General features: G+C 54.8%; 1 protein-coding gene across 2 annotated transcripts in view; it reads right to left on the bottom strand.

The window, feature by feature from the left end:
* IQSEC3 (IQ motif and Sec7 domain ArfGEF 3) overlaps positions 1-15089 on the bottom strand; it is a 122945-nt gene that overhangs the window by 32493 nt on the left and 75363 nt on the right. Inside the window, exons 4-5 of one of the 2 annotated variants that reach the window (XM_075553146.1) lie at positions 2392-3527; positions 597-758 (exon numbers count right to left, since the gene is read on the bottom strand). In XM_075553146.1, the coding sequence (XP_075409261.1) occupies positions 597-758; positions 2392-3527 (1298 nt within the window). Of the gene's footprint in view, positions 1-596; positions 759-2391; positions 3528-15089 lie in introns of those variants that run through there. The other variant, XM_075553147.1, reaches the window with a different exon arrangement.

The raw sequence follows: 15089 nt of genomic DNA, 5'->3' as shown, positions 1-15089 counted from the left end.
CATCTTCAGGGATCTGGGGACATGTGGGTGGCCGGGAGAGGGTGGACTGAGGGGACAACCCTTTTCCACCCCAGCTTTTCCTCTTGCACCGTGGGTTGACAAGGAGGATCAAATTTTTGTTCTCTCTGACCATTTCTTTATGTCTTGGTTGTCCTGATAGGCTACACATTGGGCTGCTAACCACAAGGTCAGCAGTTCGAAACCACCAACAACTCTGGGGTGGAAAGCTGAGGTTTTCTCTTCCCATAAAGAGGTAGGTCTACCCTGTCCTAAAAAAATCACTATGCGCCAGAAGGGGCTCGATGACAGTGGTTTTACATTTTCGCTTTCTACCTCTTGGCTCATGAGGGAAACCAAGGCTCATCGAGCCATCGGATAGTCAGTCTGTCATCCCTGGCCAATCAGGAAGTTGCTGGCACTACCGCCAAGAATTCTGGGAGATCGGCCAAACTTCCCTGGTCCTGGGCTCATTTCTTTTGATTCCTTCTTCCCTGGCAGAGGACCCCGCCCCCCCCAACTCCCTGGGCCAAGGGAGGGACGGGCATGGTTGAGGGGAGCCGCCTCTGGAGGCCAGAGGAGCGACGCAGGCCACTCACTCCAGCACGTCGCGGTTGAACTGCTTCTTGCTGTTGCCCAGAAACTCTCCGATCATCTGCCGGCTGAGGCCCTTCCGCTGGAGAAGGAAGTGGGCCACCCCGATCGGGGTGTCCGGGATGAAGCCGCGCGAGATCAGGAACTGGATGCCCTTGTCCGGGTTTCTAGGGGTGCGGGGCAGGGGGGGAGAAGGAAAGTGTAGCGTGAGCCCAGGCTGTTTCACCACCTCCACGCTGCTCCCTGAGCGGCTCTTGCTGGTATGAAGGAGGAAAGTACAGAAATTGAGGGTAAGCGTCTAGAACCTTTTATAGCACTTGACATTTTGGGGACAGCCAAGCATGTGATTGTTTTTCTAGTATTTCATTTTCCCCCCCCTGAATTTTCCAAAAGTGCCAGCCTGAAACCTGTTGGGGGAAAACAAACTGGTCTTTCACTCCGGACCGTCTGAGCATAGCTGTCTTGGGGGATTCGTGTTTCTGTGTGAGCATTTGTGGGCACACAGTGGGGCTGCTGTGGATTGGAGAGGGGTTGGGGGACTGTGCATACCGGGGCAAACAGTGGCCGTGGCTTCCCAGAACCCTGACACTTACTCGCTGTTTCATCATGGGAAAGTCTCCTTATTTGAGTGAACCCCGCCTCCTTTTCTGAAAAATAGCTCAGTAACGTCTAGAGAGGCACCCTGGTGGTAGAGTGGGTTACAAGTTGGGCTACTAACAGGAAGATGGGCAGTTCAAACCCACCTGTCCCTCGCTGGGAGAAAGATGAGGCTCTCTGCCGGCCTCAAGGTTCACAGCCACAGACACCCACAGGGGCAGGTCGACACTGACCAATAGGCTCACTGCGAGTCTGAATGGACTCGGGGGCAGTGAGTTTGTTCTTTTAGTCCTGGGTAAGGTGCCCTGGTGGCACAGCAGCCAAGCACTCAGCTGCTAACTGAAAAGTCGGTGGCTCGAACCCAGCCATCCACCCCTCAGGAGAAAGACAAGGTGATCCGCTTCCATAAAGGCCACGGCAAGGAAAACCCGATGGTACAGCTCTGCCCTGTCACACGGGGTCACAATGAGTTGGAGTCAATTCAACGCAGCCAACAGCATCGCTGGATATTGCTGAAAAGATTGCAGAGGACTACGCTATATATGGGAGCTATTCCCCCTGGAATGGAAGCTTCTGGAAACCACCGGATCTGTCTCACTCATCTTTGTGGGCATTCAGGAACTTTCAGTTGAATGAATCCATGAGCACAGCTGTGGACAGGAGAGCTACAGTACTTCCTGTCTCAGAGTTCTAAGGGCAGTGTGTGTGTGTGTGTGTGTGTGTGTGTGTGTGTGTGTGTGTGTGTGAAGATGAGTGCTTTATGTGTACTTTATGTGTCAATGGGATGAGGGTCTGAGCCCTGCCTCTGCTTGGCACCACCTGTGTACACTCTCGTCTCTAGTTGGCAGGTGGGAACCTAAGCAGCTGTGGAATTCTTCACCGAAAACATTATTATTTCAATAAACATTTCAAAACGTGTGCTTCCTAAACACTCTCTCAGGGACCGGGTGTAGCACAAATGCCACCAGCCAGGGTACTGGAGTGATGCTCCCCTTGACCTGGAACCCGGCCTGGTGAGGAGTATGTTCCTAAAAGTTTGGTGGTTTGAATCCACCCACAAGTACCACCGAAGGAAGGACTGCTGCTCCCCTTCCAAAAGGTCACAGCCAGGGAACGCCCAGTTCTACGCTGAATTCTGGGGGCATCTGGTTGGTTGGTAAAAAGAGGTCCCTCCCTCACCCCACCCCCCTCACACACACTTACATGTTGAAGAGGTTGAGGCCGATGCGGTAGAGCCGCTTGCGCAGGGTGTCGGTGGAGAGCGTGGGCGACTGGCAGCTGGCCGGGTTCTCGCAGTGGTAGCGCGGCAAGCTCAGGATCATGGCCTGCAGGGCCTCCTTGGAGGCCGCGGCCGACACCTCTGAGCCGGACTTGGCCGACTTGGTGGACGTGCTGCTGCTGCTTAGCTGCTCAGAGTTGTCGCCAACCTCGGCCTCGACCTCTGTCCCTTTCCCCACTTCGCCCTCCTCTGCCTCCTCCTCTGCCTCCTCCGGCTGGGCCTCGGTTGGCTCCAAGTGGTCCGCAGCGTGCAGGCCCCCGCCGGCCCCCGCCTCTGCCTCTGCCTCTGCCTCTGCGCACGGGTGTTCTGCGGGCGAGTCGCCACCACCCGCGGCGGGGACCGCAGAGGCCACCTGCTCCGTGGCCTCGCCCGGCTCGGCACTGCCGGCAGCGGGCTCCGAACTGGCGGCCGGCGTGGTCTGCGCACCCAGGCAGTTGGCCACAGACAGAGCCGTGGAGGAAGAGACGGAGATGTTCTGGTTGGCGAACTGCACCGTGACGTCCCGGAAAGCCATCATGAGCGTCCCGCTGTGGCCCGGGGGCAGGCCGGCGGCCTCGGCGGCCTCCTCTGCCAGCCCCGGGCCGGCGCCCTCGGCCTCCCGGAGCTCGGCCTCCAGGCCCGGCGGCCCCGCGCCCGCGTGCAGCGCCTGGTGGAGCTGGTAGGCGCCACTCTCCTGCAGGGAGCACATGGTCTTGAGGCTCCAGGTGCTGAGCGCGTCATCGATGGACTTGGCCAGGGACTGCACCTGCTCCGTGAAGGAGTCCTCCAGCTCGGTGAGCGTGCCCGCGAAGGTGGGCGGCAGGGAGGGCGAGCGCACCAGCGGCAGCCCCATGAGGCCGTAGCCCTCCATGAGCGCCTTCTCCGCAGCCAGGCTCTCCGCGGCGGTGGGCGCCCGCACCTTGCGCAGGGAGATCCGCCGAGGCAGGCGGCTCTCCAGGAGCGAGTTGCGGATCTTCTCGAAGTTCTTGCTGAGCTGATACTGGCGGAAGGCGGTTTGGATGGTGCAGGCGGCGCGCCGGGACACCAGGTGGCCCCCGTACTTGTGTTCTAGCATTTCAATCTGCAACAAGACAGGGCGGGGGTGGGGCGAGAAAAGGAGCTCCGGTGGGTAAGGAGTCATGGACATCCATCAGTGGGGGGGCGGGGTGGATCGCCTGGACGGACTATGATCTGGCCCAGAATACACAGCTGGAAGGATCGGGGGGGGGGGGGGGGTGCTCAGGTCTATAAACTCCTAGCATGTAAGAAAATCAAGTTCGAGAGAGGTGCTCCACCTTTGGCGAATCTAATGGTCGATAGGTGATTGGTGAGGTCCCCAAGACAGCAGCTACTGCCGCGGGGATCAGACACTGCTGCTGCGCTGGTTGTTACCCGATGCTCCTCTCAGAGATGCACCCTGAAGAACTGATGGGGGAGATTCACGGCACCATCCACTTGCATTCAAAACGGTTTCATCCAAAAAGTTGGGGCCGCAGCAGATGACAGACACAGATTATTCAGATGAATAAGAATGCTCATGAGAGAGTTGGCGCCGGGAGTCAGGGGTTAGGCATCAGGGAACTCATGACATCATTCCATTGTTGTGTATCTTTGAAAGTAATTTTTGACAATTAAAAAGAAATGCCAAGGAAGAGGAAGAAATGAAAACTTGCTGCCCCTGTCGCTCATCTGCGCTCCCTGCCAGAACTCATGGCCTGGCGTTAGGACAGATCCTGTCCTTGGAAACATGACAAGAGTTGATCATCTCTCTGTGCCTTGTGCCTAGCCAGGACTAGGACCCGGTACGTGGGCAATAAGTGTGAACAGAATGAGGAGATACGTGGACTATAGGTGAATGACTGTCTCCAGAGTGGGTTTCTCCAATCAATCCAACGGACCAATGGGCCACATGAACATCAGTCTAGTGGTCTCGACCCCCAGAACAGAACAACGAGATGGTGCCCAGCCACCACACCCAACTGGAGACCAAAGGGCTTGAATTAGAAGGTCCTGAAGAGAGTGGACGAGAAAGTCAAGATCATGAACAATACCGAGCTTGCTGGATAGGTAAGAAGAACTGGGGGACCTTCAGGATGCTGGCCCTTGGTCACCCTTTGAGTCTGAAACCAAGCTCGCCCCCGGGCCTCCATTTTCAGCCAAACAACAGGCAGGTCTAAAGGGGAACAATAACACGACTGAGGTCTGCACACCTTCCAGAGTACTGGACCACTGGGGATCGACGGGGCGACATTTACTCACGGGGCCCGGTTCAGAAGGATCAGGAAAGGAGGAGGGTTGGAGACAGGAAACATGGGGAGGAGGGGCCACAGGCGAGCTTACATGGAGGAGAGTGCAGTGAGGGAGATGAAACTGTGTGAACTGTTGCCTTTAAACGGACGCCCTGCTCTGTCCTCCTTCACCCACTTCACAATAAAAATTCTTGAAAAAGAAAACAAAACTGAGCAGGTGAGGAAGGGAGAGGAAGAGCGATTTCATGTTTATTTTCATCGGATTTGTTTTTCCTATTCAATCAATCAAGTTCAGCCAATGTCAACCGAGCACTGCCTCTAAGGACGCCAGCTTCTGGGAAACAGCACTGATGACGGAAATGCACTCTCCTGCTTTACAGAGCTCGCAGCTGTCTCACGTGGCGGTGGCCTTGACATTTCCTAGACTGAACCGTTCACGAGCCATTACAGAACCAGTATATGATAGATATTTGCTTTGGGGAGGGGAGAGGGGGGAGTGGGCTTCTCTCTAGGCCACAGGAGCAGTGGTCTAGAATTCAAGACCCCCTTTTGCCATCCAATTAGGGCAGGGCTTGGTTGGTGGGGAGTAGCATTCACCTCGGCAGACCCGACTCCATGTCCGCTCCGCCCTGCTCCCTGTCTGCGCTTCCCGCCCATTTTAGTGGCCACACACTCACTATTGTGTCCGTACCAGAACCGCTCAGCAAAGCACCCTGGGCGTGAGTAGTCCATGGCCTGTAACTGTGCCCCCTCGCTAACTTACGCCTTCTGCATGTAGAGAAGGGACAAGGGCTAGCTTTTTAAAAAATATAAAATTTTATTGGGAGATATGAATAACTTTATGTCTTGAAGATGTTCTCACAATCCATCATTCAATTAACTCCAGCATAATTGTAAATTGCTGCCACCATCATTTTCAAAATATTTTCTTTCTTCTTGAACTCCTTGATATCAGCTCCCCTTTATCCCCTCTCTCCCCCAGGAACCCTATTATATTAGTTCCCCCATACCTTACACCATCCAGTTTATCTATTCACCTACAATTCTGTTATTTGTTCTTCTAGAGCGGGGTTATACAGTCATCATTGCTATCGATTCCCCTCCCCAACCTCTTCCTGTACCCTCAGGGAATTGTTACTCCCATACTATTTCTGAAGGGTTTATCTGTCTTGGATTTCATGCATCGAACTACCTTAATTATATAAATGAACACACACAGGTCTCCCAAGATTCATGAGGTGGAACTAAGACCTTAATTGTAAGGGGAGGAATATTAAAGAACTAGAGGATATTTATGTGTTTCATCAGTGCTATACTGCACCCTGATGTATCATCCCTTCTGTGAGGGACTGTCCAATTATCTTACAGGTGAGTTTTGGGTCTCTACTTTGTCTACACTCCTTCACATCAATCTGATTACTTGTTTTTGACATGGGCTATCTTAAGGAAGTGTACTTAGTGGTGATGTTGTGGGTTCTGATTAGTTTTTAGAGAAATTTGGGAACTGGGAATAGATATCCCTGTGCCATGAAGTTATGTCCTATACAAGCCATCCAGTACACTTAGATATAATGTCATTCCTTAACTGAGAACTAGGATGGAAGGAGTCGGTGTAACAACTCCAGACAAGAATCACACCTTCACGCCCATGTCCCCAGAGACTGTGGGTACAGAGGGGTGTAGATAAAAAGACCAGATTTCATCCCTCAACCCAATACTTCAATCCATTTCCTTCTCCCCTCTCCTAGAATGATCGCCTCTCACAGGCCCTAGGTACAAACGGATGATGCCCCACAGCTGGCCCAGGAGACCTCATTGCTATAGCCTCAGGGAAAATGGGGCCTCTGCAGCCTTCCTTTCAGCTCTTCCAGCCTTGCCCCTGAGGGCCCATCTCCAAATCTAGTGACATAATTAACTTCTCCCTCTATATCCAACCCTACTCTTTGGAGACAAAATATGTATTCACTTGAATGTTGAAATGGTCAACATGGCTCCCTATATGATCCACCCCCCCTCGCCCCCAAAGTATCTGCATTTCACAAGGTGGTGGAGGTGGTGAAGGTGGAGGAGGTGGTGGAGGTGGTGGAGGTGGTGGAGTTGGTTGTGGTGGTGGTGGTGGTGGTAGTGGAGGTGGTGGAGGTGGAGGAGGTGGTGGTGGAGGTGGTGGAGGTGGTGGTGGAGGTGGAGGAGGTGGTGGTGGTGGAGGTGGTGGTGGTAGTGGAGGTGGTGGAGGTGGAGGAGGTGGTGGTGGTGGAGGTGGTGGTGGTAGTGGAGGTGGTGGAGGTGGAGGAGGTGGTGGTGGAGGTGGTGGAGATGGTGGAGGTGTTGGTGGTGGTGGTGGAGGTGATGGAGGTGGTCGAGGTGGTGGTGGAGGTGGTGGTGGTGGTGGTGGAGGTGGAGGTGGTGGAGATGGAGGAGGTGTTGGTGGTGGTGGAGGTGATGGAGGTGGTGGAGGAGGTGGTGGTGGAGGTGGTGGTGGAGGTTGAGGTGGAGGTGGTGGTGGAGGTGGTGGTGGTTTTGGTGGTGGTGGTAGGGGTGGAGATGGAGGTGGTGGTGGTGGTTTTGGTGGTGGAGGTGGTGGTGGAGATGGTGGAGGTGCTGGTGGTGGTGGAGGTGGAGGAGGTGGAGGTGGTGGAGGTGGTGATGGAGGTGGTGGTGGTGGTGGAGGTGGTGGTGGTGGAGGTGGAGGTGGAGGTGGTGGTTTTGGTGGTGGAGGTGGTGGTGGTGGAGGTGGAGGTGGAGGTGGTGGTGGTGGTGGTGGTTTTGGTGGTGGAGGTGGTGGTGGTGGAGGTGGAGGTGGAGGTGGTGGAGGTGGTGGAGGTGGTGGTGGTTTTGGTGGAGGTGGTGGAGGTGGCAGTGGAGGGGCGGTGGAGGTGGTGGAGGTGGTAGTGGTGGAGGTGGAGGTGGAGGAGGTGGAGGTGGTAGTGGAGGTGGTAGTGGTGGAGGTGGAGGTGGAGGTGGAGGAGGTGGAGGTGGAGGTGGTAGTGGAGGTGGTAGTGGAGGTGGTGGAGGTGGTGGTGGTGGTTTTGGTGGTGGAGGTGGTGGTGGAGGTAGCAGTGGAGGTGGTGGAGGTGGTGGTGGTTTTGGTGGAGGTGGTGGTGATGGTGGTGGAGGTGGTGGAGGTGGCAGTGGAGGTGATGGAGGTGGTGGTGGTGGTTTTGGTGGTGGAGGTGGTGGAGGTGGTAGTGGTGGAGGTGGAGGTGGAGGAGGTGGTGGTGGTAGTGGTGGTGGAGGTGGTGGTGGTGGTTTTGGTGGTGGAGGTGGTGGTGGAGGTGGTGGTGGTGGTGGTGGTGGTGGTGGAGGTGGTGGTGGTGGTTTTGGTGGTGGAGGTGGTAGTGGTGGAGGTGGAGGTGGAGGAGGTGGTGGTAGTGGTGGTGGTGGAGGTGGTGGTGGTGGTTTTGGTGGTGGAGGTGGTGGTGGTGGAGGTTGAGGTAGAGGTGGTGGTGGTGGTTTTGGTGGGGGAGGTGGTGGTGGTGGTGGAGGTGGTGGAGGTGGAGGTGGTGGAGGTGGTGGTGGAGGTGGGGGAGGTGGTGGTGGTTTTGGTGGGGAAGGTGGTGGTGGTGGTGGAGGTGGAGGTGGTGGTGGTGGTTTTGGTGGGGGAGGTGGTGGTGGTGGTGGAGGTGGAGGTGGTGGTGGTGGTGGTGGAGGTGGAGGTGGTGGAGGTGGAGGTGGAGGTGGTGGTGGTGGTGGTGGAGGTGGTGGAGGTGGAGGTGGTGGAGGTGGTGGTGGAGGTGGAGGTGGTGGTGGTAGTTTTGGTGGGGGAGGTGGTGGTGGTGGTTTTGGTGGGGGAGGTGGTGGTGGTGGTTTTGGTGGTGGAGGTGGAGGTGGTGGTGGTAGTTTTGGTGGGGGAGGTGGTGGTGGTGGTTTTGGTGGTGGAGGTGGTGGTGGTGGAGGTTGAGGTAGAGGTGGAGGTGGTGGTTTTGGTGGTGGAGGTGGTGGTGGTGGTTTTGGTGGGGGAGGTGGTGGTGGTGGCTTCACAATAGCTATTGTTTGAGCCCATTGTTGCAACCACGGTGTCAACTGATCTCACTGAGGTTCTCCCCCCTTTCTGTGAACCCTTCAGCAGGAGGCAGCAAGCTCTCCTGGTGGCGTCACAATCCTCTGATTGTAGAGGCCTTTAGGCATTCTTCAAGGCCAGGCCACGTGGAAGAACTCCTTTGTGAGCAGTTGTAGGGCTGAGACTCCGTTCCCAGAGTCTGCCTGCTGTTCCCTGCCACCTGACCGCACCACGGGAGGTTCTCCCTTGTGTCCACTTGGAGAGGCTCTCTCTGATGGAGAGGACCTCGGCTTCTTTTCAAGGGCTGGCCTGATTAGGCCAGGTCTCCCAGGACAATTTCCCTTTGTATCAACTCAAAGTCAACTAATTGGTTGCGCAATCATAGGGCTGAATGAAGTCCGCCCTATTCGCTAGTCCTGCGCACACTCGAGGAGAGCATTATGCAGGATGTGTACGTACACCAGAGGGTGAGGGGAGCAGAAACCTCGACACCGTCTCAAAATTCTGCCCACACCCCAGGTGAATAAACTTCACTGAAACCTTATAGGACAGAGGGACAATGGCCCCTATGGAATTTCCAAGGCTGTGCACCTTCATGGAAGCCAGATCATTCTCCCACAGAGCAACGGGTAGGCTTGAACCCTCAACCTTTCCGTTCCCAGCTGAGAGCTGAAGCACTGCCTCACGAGGGATCTTTTACCAGGTGGATACGGTGGACTTTATCTCATGTACCCTGATCTGCCAGTGGCTTCAGGCGCCCAGGAGATTCGGAGAGGCCCAGTTGTCCGCTGCAAAGATATTCTGTTCCTATTTTTGCAAAATCACTCTGGAAGGGAGAGAACACTGTGACTCCGCTTGGTCTCCATGCAGGTTCCCTGAGGCTGCAAATGGGCCTTTGGCCTTGGTTCTGAAGAAAAGCGTCTCAAGGGGGGAGTATAGAGGAGGTGGTACTGATTACTTAACTGCCCCACCCCGTTCCTCTTATTGTCTATAACCTTTTTATCCCTCCCTAAGCGCACATGGACTTCTCATCACCTGGCCTCTTCAGACCTCTGGAGAAACTCCAGGCCCAACGGTCATCTTTTTTCAGGTTCCGAGATGCAATTGGCAACAGAAAGAAGGTGTATGAGCCTGTCGTCTGAGGATGGTAATGGGATCCATCCCCCTGGCATGTCTCCTTCTTGAATAGGGACTAGAGGCTCGTTGATATCACTCCAGAAGGTTCCTTCTGCTGGCCAATATCCATGCTTCAGGCAAGCAGAGGGAAAAACTGGATTTTGAATTCTTAAAGCTGCCTAATCAAGCCCTCCCCCAGACCATAACCCCATTGACTCACTGCTTTATCTTCCATGCTTGGGTAGGGCCCGGCACATGGTAGACCTTCAATGACTACGTATTAAATCAATGAAAGCATTCATTCCAAATTCGTCTCTGTGACTCTCCCCCCTCCCTTATCTGGCCCGCAGCTTTCTGGATCTCCCTGCTGCCTCCTCAGTGAGCTCACTCCATCCTCTCATTCCCTCCTGTTTGCATTTCCCACCTCCACCTTTCTCTTGGGCCCTCTTCACCCCCTGCAGGCCCTCCCAGATCTCCCCAGGTTCTACTGGACTCACTGGCCCAATCTCTTTCTCTTTCCCAGACAACACCTTAGAGGAGTACCCAATGCCCTCTGTCTCATTCCATGAATGGATGCTGGATCCAACCCCGTAGGCCCAGACTCCTGGCTTCGGCTCTCACCGGTCTTTCAAAATGGCTCTCAGGAAAGTGGCCGGCCATCTTCTAATCCCTGCATCCCAGGGCTCCGTCCTCAACCTTCCTCCTCTCTCCTGTCTGTCGCTCTGGACATTCTTGCTGTCTTGACCCTCTCCGTGACTCTCATGGCCCATCCCAGGTAGGGTTCCCGTACATCTCCTTAACCGATAGCGCCCCTTTGGGTCTTTCGTCCTGTATTCTGGCCACAAACTACCGAAGTGGGCTAGTGACAAGTTTGGTAGATTCCACCTTTCATTTTCCACCTTGCACATTTACATTTTCCTTGTGCCCTTTTAAAATTCCTCACTATTTATTTGAATGGTTTATTATGGTTTGAGTGAAAGCTTGCAGAGTTGGGTTTTCCATTCGACAATTTTTAACGCACTGTCTTTCAGGCAATCTCTTTGATCAAATAGTGCCCCCCCACACGCACACACACACACACTTCCTCACTGGGTTCCTATGTCCATCCTTCCTTTCCTCCTTCGGAACTTTGTTTTGGGGACAGAACTTGGTTTTGCCTCTAGACCCGTGGGTCTCATATGCTGATCTCTCTGAGGAGTGGGTGTGCTGTTCACCTTACAGGCCAGTCTGTTGTTTGATTGAAAGGTGGCCCCTGGAGGGAGGTTCAGAACAGGGTTGAAAGATGCTGTCTCAGGGCCACAGTCCCCGTCAGACCAGGAAGTAGGGTCTTTTGGGTTATTTTGAACGATGTTTGAGATTATCCTCCTGCTCGGTCCAGGACTTTCTATTGGGCTCCTGATCAGAGAGGTTGGTAGTAGTGGCCAGGCTCCCGTCTTGTTTTTCTGCCCTTAGCCTGGTTTATTAGTTCCTTGAACTAATTGTGTCCTTGAGATGAGCATTTTTTTTTCTTTGCTCCAGATGAGGCGAGAACAATAGCTGCATCTCCGATGACCTTCCCCGTTTGTTTCTGCACATCCCTCTCCACAACTGCCATGTCATTGGAATGCACCAGAGCAGCCCCCGACAGCTCACAGTTAACTCATAAAGGGGGACTAATCTCAGGTACCACCTTTTGGGCTGTCCGGCCCTCATGATGTTCCCCAAGTTAATGGCTCCTTGCTTCTTGTTCACGTTCTCTCAGAGAACCGCATCCGCTGGCAGCCGTCACTCTGCTTAAATGGGCTGATGGGCAGAGCTGCAAAGAACACTGGGAGTTCCACGCTGGCTGCTTCTTCGCTGCTTGTCTTTGGGCCCTGGTTTCTTAACTCTCTGACCCTCTGTTTCCTTGTGTGTTACATGAGGCTAATCCCATCTCCTCTCCCTCCGTGGTGCTGTGAAGACTAAAATTCTTGCCTGTAGCCCCTGGCCTGTCGTAGGTGTTCAAAAGGTGGTAGCTCTTTGACGATAACGACAATGATGATGTGAATAACCTGCAAAATCTCCATTCCTGACCTTGATCCCTAGGCCTGAATTTTCAATAGGACCCTTCGATCCACCTAGATGAAGCCATTGTCTTTGTCTACCTTGCCCAAACGAGCTCTCTCGGTGACTCTCTGCACTGCCCATCAGCACCTTGCTCCTTCTGCCACCTAGGCAGGGAGCCTTGCGTTTGTCCTTGCAACCCCCCTTTGCCCCTGTTCGCTGTGTTTATCTACCATAAGTCCTACAGAAACTCCTTCCCCAAGACCTTGCCTTGTGCAGTCACGCTGACCCTTTCACCACACTGTCACCGTGGGGGGGGGGGGGTCCTCTCCCTTATTTTACTTGGATCTTCTCTTACTTGGGTCACTCCAGGAGCCTCCTCTCTGGCTTTCTGTTTCCTTCTCACTTCCACCAGCCACCTCACCCTCTACTGCCCTGATCGATGCTCTCAAAGTGCAGGTGTAAACACAGGCTTCAAGCTCTCGGGGACATAGCTCAAAATAAGTATAAATACTTCCTTTTGGCATTCCAACCCTGAACACTGTGGCCCAGCCTACCTCCTAGGCTTTACTACTACCCAAAGTCTACATTACATATCAGCTCAACTGTCTGCCGTTTCCCTGACTGCCACACACACACACACACACACACACACACACACACACTCACACTCACACACACACAGACACACACACTCACACTCACACACTCACACACACACTCACACACTCACACACACACTCACACACTCACACACACAGACACACACTCACACACACACTCACACACACTCACACACACATACACACACACATACACTCACACACACTCACACACTCACACACACATACACACACACTCACACACACACACACTCACACACACAGCTCTCCTGCTCTGTGCAGGTGCTCAGCCTATTCACATTGCCTGCTCCTCTCCACTCCCATTCCTGTCACCCTTCCTTCCAGATAAAGGTTCTCCCCATTCGCCTGGACACAGCTCTCTGTCCTTCTAGACCAGTGGTTCTCAACCTTCCCAACGCCACGACCCTTTCAAACAGTTCCTCATGTGGTGATGACCCCAACCATAACATTATTTTGGTTACTACTTCATCACTGTCATTTCGCTACTGTTATAAATTGGGTGACCCCTGTGAAAGGGTCGTTCAACCCCCAAAGGGGTCTTTGACCCACAGGTTGAGAACCACGGTTCTAGACCCATCTCGATGAAGCCTTCTCCATTCTCCAACCCAATGGGGTGTCCCTGTCTTGAGGCCCCATGGCAGATATGAACTCCCACTTCTCTTTTGACCCCTGGTTCTCTTCAAGACCTTTGTGATATTTTCCGAGCCCATCCTCCTCCCTCTGTCCCCCAGGCTCCAACAGAGCATAAGCTCTCTGAGACATCGGACACATCTTACGCACGTACGCACGTATGGCATCCAGCGGTGTCTGGCACGGAACAACTGCTGAGTGGCATTTGCATTCCATTCTTGCATCATCCCCATTTGTTCCAATCAGTTCAGCACCACCATCTCGCAGCACCCCAGCCTCTGCCTGCTGCATGCCCAGCCTGCAGGGCCCCACCCCCACCACTTCCTTCCCGTGCTCTGCAACCCACCCCCTGTGCTCACTGCCACCCTCCTGATGAGAAGCCATCCAGCACTCAGCCTGCACTGCACAGGCGAGAGAGGAGGAGCTATTTCTGCAGCCGTTGGCCTACCACTGTGCCATTCAGCCCATGCTTGGGTTTAATACATATGTGTCACACTGAACTAAATCGAACGCTCTCCGTGCCCCAGGGGAGAGACGACCCCAGGCTCCCTTCGGGATCTGGGTGTGGAACTGAGTGCCCATCTCTTCTTTTCCCCTAGAATCTCTTAGGACTTGGGTATTGGCAGTGCTCCACCCCCTTGGCCAAGTCCCACCATCCACCTCTCTCCCCACCCTCCCAACTAAGGCCAGAATGCTGAGAGGGGATGTGGGAGGGAAGGGAGGGCTCCGGGGAGGCACGGTCTCTGGGCCTGGCTGCCCAGGGAGCAGCTCAGCTCACTTCTTTCAAAACCCCATGAATCATGGGTAATTGTGGCCTCGCTTCCTCCCAAGAGAGCCATCTTTCAGCTTCTGCCAGGAACAGCCGTGGAGGGGGCTGGGGGCTCGGGCTCTCTAATGAGCCTCTCAGTGTTAATTAGAACATGCTCCCTCTTTTCAGGTTGCTGCAGAGGCTGAGCCTGATGAGAGCTGATGAGAGCTGGCGGCCAAGTCAGAGTGTGGGAGGAAGAGCAGCGCACGGAGGGGGACCCCAGCCGAGCGCTGGGGAACCTAGGGTAGCCAGACTTGGTGTGTATGTGTGTGTGTGTGGGGGGGGGGGGGGTGTTCCAAAATGTGAGCAAAGGATTTCCTCTGACCTGAGGTTTCTCGATCCAGGGCACTGAAGGACATTAAAGCAACTCCACATTAAGAGGTCTCTGGGACGTGGCAAGGCACATCCTGAGGTTAATCTGGGGAGCAGGGGGGTCCAAGGAAGGGGAGGAGCTTTAGAGAGGCTCCGAGGCCCAGCAGGAGCGGTTTGGGTTGCCTTGTGTCTTCTCTGTGTGCTGCGTGCTCCCCCAGGCAGAACCCTGGAGTCGGCCTAGCAGGAGGGAACTGCTCCTGACTGCAGCCAGGACAGGCGCTCTGTGGCTCAGCAGCTTCTAGGTCTCTGCTACAGCCCCACTCCAGGACACCTGCATGGAAACCCTCCCCAAAGCTCCATGCCTCTGTGCCCGCCCTGGGATGGCAGGAGCCGGACGAAGGCGCTGGGTAAAAGTCATGCACCGTGGAGTCCAAGTGGGCGCCGCACTCCTTCCTAGTGGGGTTCCTGGGGCTCCACGGTCTTCTCATTCCCCAGCGGCAGAGAGTCATAGTGCCTATCCCGCAGGCATGCAGAGATCAGGTCTCATGTGGGAAAATGCGAGCCCTGTGCCTGGCATGGGCTTAGAGCTGGCTAGTACAGGTGGGTTGCTTGTCCACTGTCCACACTGTGAGCTCCTGGAGGACAGAGCCCAGGCCGTTTGGACCACCGGGACTGGGACAGAACGGCAATGGAGTAATAACCTTCACTGAATGGGGTGAGGAGCTGAGCTGAGGGACGCCTCCCAATGTGCCTTGCCTTCAGCACCATCCTCGGTAGACCGGGTCCCCGGCGCCCTCCACACCACCCCTGGCGGAAATCTCACCGCTAGAATTAGAAGGAGTCTTTGTGACGCCGTGGGACAGCA

This window comes from Tenrec ecaudatus, chromosome 6 (genome assembly GCF_050624435.1).
Source record: "Tenrec ecaudatus isolate mTenEca1 chromosome 6, mTenEca1.hap1, whole genome shotgun sequence".
In the NCBI taxonomy this organism is placed as follows: domain Eukaryota; kingdom Metazoa; phylum Chordata; class Mammalia; order Afrosoricida; family Tenrecidae; genus Tenrec; species Tenrec ecaudatus.
This window is presented reverse-complemented; position numbering and strand designations above follow the sequence as displayed.